General features: G+C 60.9%; 1 protein-coding gene across 1 annotated transcript in view; it reads right to left on the minus strand.

Annotated features, from left to right (window-relative positions):
- Nucleotides 1–795: 795 nt before the first annotated feature.
- Nucleotides 796–2,909, minus strand: part of islr2 (immunoglobulin superfamily containing leucine-rich repeat 2) — an 8,663-nt gene continuing 6,549 nt past the window's right edge. Inside the window, exon 3 of the mRNA XM_043680299.1 lies at nucleotides 796–2,873. Within this exon, the coding sequence (XP_043536234.1) occupies nucleotides 972–2,873 (1,902 nt within the window). The 3' untranslated portion in view covers nucleotides 796–971. The remainder of the gene's footprint in view (nucleotides 2,874–2,909) is intronic.

Genomic DNA, 2,909 nt, shown 5'->3' on the forward strand with positions numbered 1-2,909 from the left:
CAGAGATTCTATGAATGAGAGAGCGGTCACAAACCTAGCAACAACGAAATAATGAAGCTTCTAGCCCGATTCTAAATAAGCATTGGATGTGCATTTTGTTTTTTTGTTTTAAATTTATTGAATACAGGGATAGACGTCTCTCTCCAAAAGAGGCGAGTGGGAAGTGATCGAAGTTAAAGATGACACCACACACACAACACACACGCACGCACCAGATCCCACAACAAAATCTCTCGATTTTAGAGTATCCCTCTGACCCTAAGCCACCCCCAAGCCCCAAAACGACCGCCCCTTATATTAACACGAATGCACTCTGTGCGAAACATCATCGGCATAAAAAAATGGACTCATCTCTTTAAAAACAACACGTCGGTCCGTCCACCAAAGGAGAAAGTAACGCTGTAAGTTTTCAGTTGGCAGGATGTTACTGTACAACACTGCATTAGCAAACACTAAGAGGTAACACAGAACACGCTCACGGGTGGCGGGGGTAGGACGGTGGGGGGTGGGGGGGGATGTTCAATGCAAAAGGGGGTGGTTTTGGGGGAATCAGACGCATGCTGCACGGTTAGGACAGGACACGGGGAGGATAATGCGTTGGCTCTATCAATGAAGCACCAATATATTTTGAACAGTACAACAAATATTCCCAGGACTGTTCTCCAAAGCTGCATTTCACTCTCAGTTGGAAAGTTTCCTGTGGGTTTCTGATTTTGTTTCTTCCCCCTCTTAGAAATACCAGGATTGCAGTGTGACTGTCAAAGATCTGCAGCAAAAAAAAAGTGTGAAAGTGTGTGTGAGTGACAGCAGCAACATCTCCTGGAATGAAGAAGGGGGTTGGGAGAATCCCAGATTTTGGGGGTCATTGATCTTCACGCTGTGGGGCTCGTTGTTTTTTTTTTAAATACAGATTTTGTTGTTTTTTTTTGTTTTGCTCGGCGATGTTTCCCTCCTTCCCGCCCGGACCGGAATCAGCTCAGCGGCCGCCGGTAGTTCCCGTTGATCTCTGGACTGATGGTGACCGCCTCGGCGCCCAGGGGCAGGCGGTCGCTGTATTCCGAGCCGGCCTCGAACTCCTCCTGGGCGGGGGCTTTGCACTGCGAGCCGGCGAGGGAGTCGGGCGCCTCGCTGCCAGCGTCCTCGCTGGCCGGGTACAGCTTCTCGGAGCCGGGGAAGGAGATGCTGCGTTGGATGGCGCCGGCGGCGTCCCCTGGCGGCAGCTCCCCGGGGCCTTGGCTCTTCATGATCAGCTTGTAGGTCTTGCCCCGGTACTTGTAGAGGAGGTGGCAGCAGCTGGCACCCAGGAGGGGCACCGTGGCCAGCGCCAACAGGAAGCAGCTCACCACCACCATGATCAGCAGCGAAGGGATCTTCCCCTTGGTGGTAAAGACGACTTGCACTTGGCAGTCCTGCCCGCGGGAGCTCAGGCACAGGCTGTAGTTGGTGCCCGGCCTCAGGCCCTGGAAGCGGTACGAGTTCACGCCGCTCTCGATCGTCGACCACTGCACCACGGCGGCCGCTCGGCCCCTCTCCTCCGTGCACAGGTAGAGAGCGCGCAGCTTGCCCGGGCCCGCCGCCGCCGCCGGCGAGCTCTGGAATGGGGTGAGTTGGACCCGAGCGTCGGTCTCGGTCACCTCCAGCGCGATCAGGCCGAAGTCGAAGATGTGCTCCTTCATGGGGGAGGTGCGGTTGAAGGCGTGGTTGGAGGTGTACTGGCTCCCGGGCTGAGGGGAGCAGTTCCGCGCTGAGACGGGAGGGAGGGCCGAGGTGCCCCCAGGTCTCAAGGTGGGACCGGGCGAGGCTGGAAGGGAGGCTCTCTCCGGTTTGAGGACGCTGTTGCCCGGCTCCGGCCCTCGCTTGGGAGGGGGTCTGCTGACCCTCACCTCCAGGGAGGACCGGTTACTGCCCACCGAGTTGGAGGCCACGCAGCTGTAGAGCCCCTCCTGGCTCCTGTGGAGCCGGGGCAGGAGGAGGGTCCCGTTCTTGAGCAGCGACACCTCCCCCTCCCCTCCTGCCCCCTTCCCGTCCCCGGGGGCCAGCTCCTGGCTCTGGCCGAAGGGCCGCAGGGTCCAGCGGAGGGTGGGAGCCGGCTTCCCGGTGGCGGTGCAGTGCAGGGCGAGGCTGGTCCCGGCCGGGAAAGCCGGGCTGGCCCCGGGCTGGGAGCTGAGGGTGACCCAGGGGGGGCTGCACTGCAGCTCGGGCATCTCCACCACCGGGGAGCCCTGCAGCTCCGGGGGCTCCGAGCACTGGATGCTCTGTCTCTCCGGGATGGAGATCAGCGCGTCCAGGATCCAGCTCTTCAACCACAGCAGGCGGCACCCGCAGGAGAAGGGGTTGCTGTAGATCTGCAGGTGGGATAGGGAGCTGAGGGGCCGAAAGACGCCTTCCGGGAGGCTGTGGAGCTGGTTGTTGTTGATGCGGAGGGAGCGCAGGTCCTGGAGGCCGGAGAAAGCGGCCTGGGGCAGGCTGCTCAGCAAATTGTGGTCCATCTTGAGGAGCTGCAGCGAGCTCAGGTTGGTCAGGTCCCCCCAGGGGAAGCTGCTCAGCCGGTTGTGGCTCAGGTCCAGGTTCTTGAGGGGCCGAAGCGGCGCCAGGGCGCCTTCCTCCACCCGGCTCAGGCCGTTGTGGGCCAGCCACAGGGAGGCGACCTGCTCCAGGCCGGCGAACGAGTCGCGCAGCAGCGAGCCGATGCGGTTCGCCGACAGGCTCAGGGTGGTCACGTTGGCGGGCAGCCCCCCGGGCACCGCCGAGAACTCCTTGTACGCGCAGTCGGCGAACTGCTGCGAATACTTGTCCTGGCACACACACCGCTCCGGGCACGCCCCAGCGACCAACAACCGCCAGGAGATCAGGTACAGCACGGCCAGCAGCATCTGGGGGGGGGGAGACAGGGAGGGGGAGACAGGGAG

The sequence above is a fragment of the Chiloscyllium plagiosum genome, chromosome 40 (genome assembly GCF_004010195.1).
Source record: "Chiloscyllium plagiosum isolate BGI_BamShark_2017 chromosome 40, ASM401019v2, whole genome shotgun sequence".
Lineage (NCBI taxonomy): Eukaryota > Metazoa > Chordata > Chondrichthyes > Orectolobiformes > Hemiscylliidae > Chiloscyllium > Chiloscyllium plagiosum.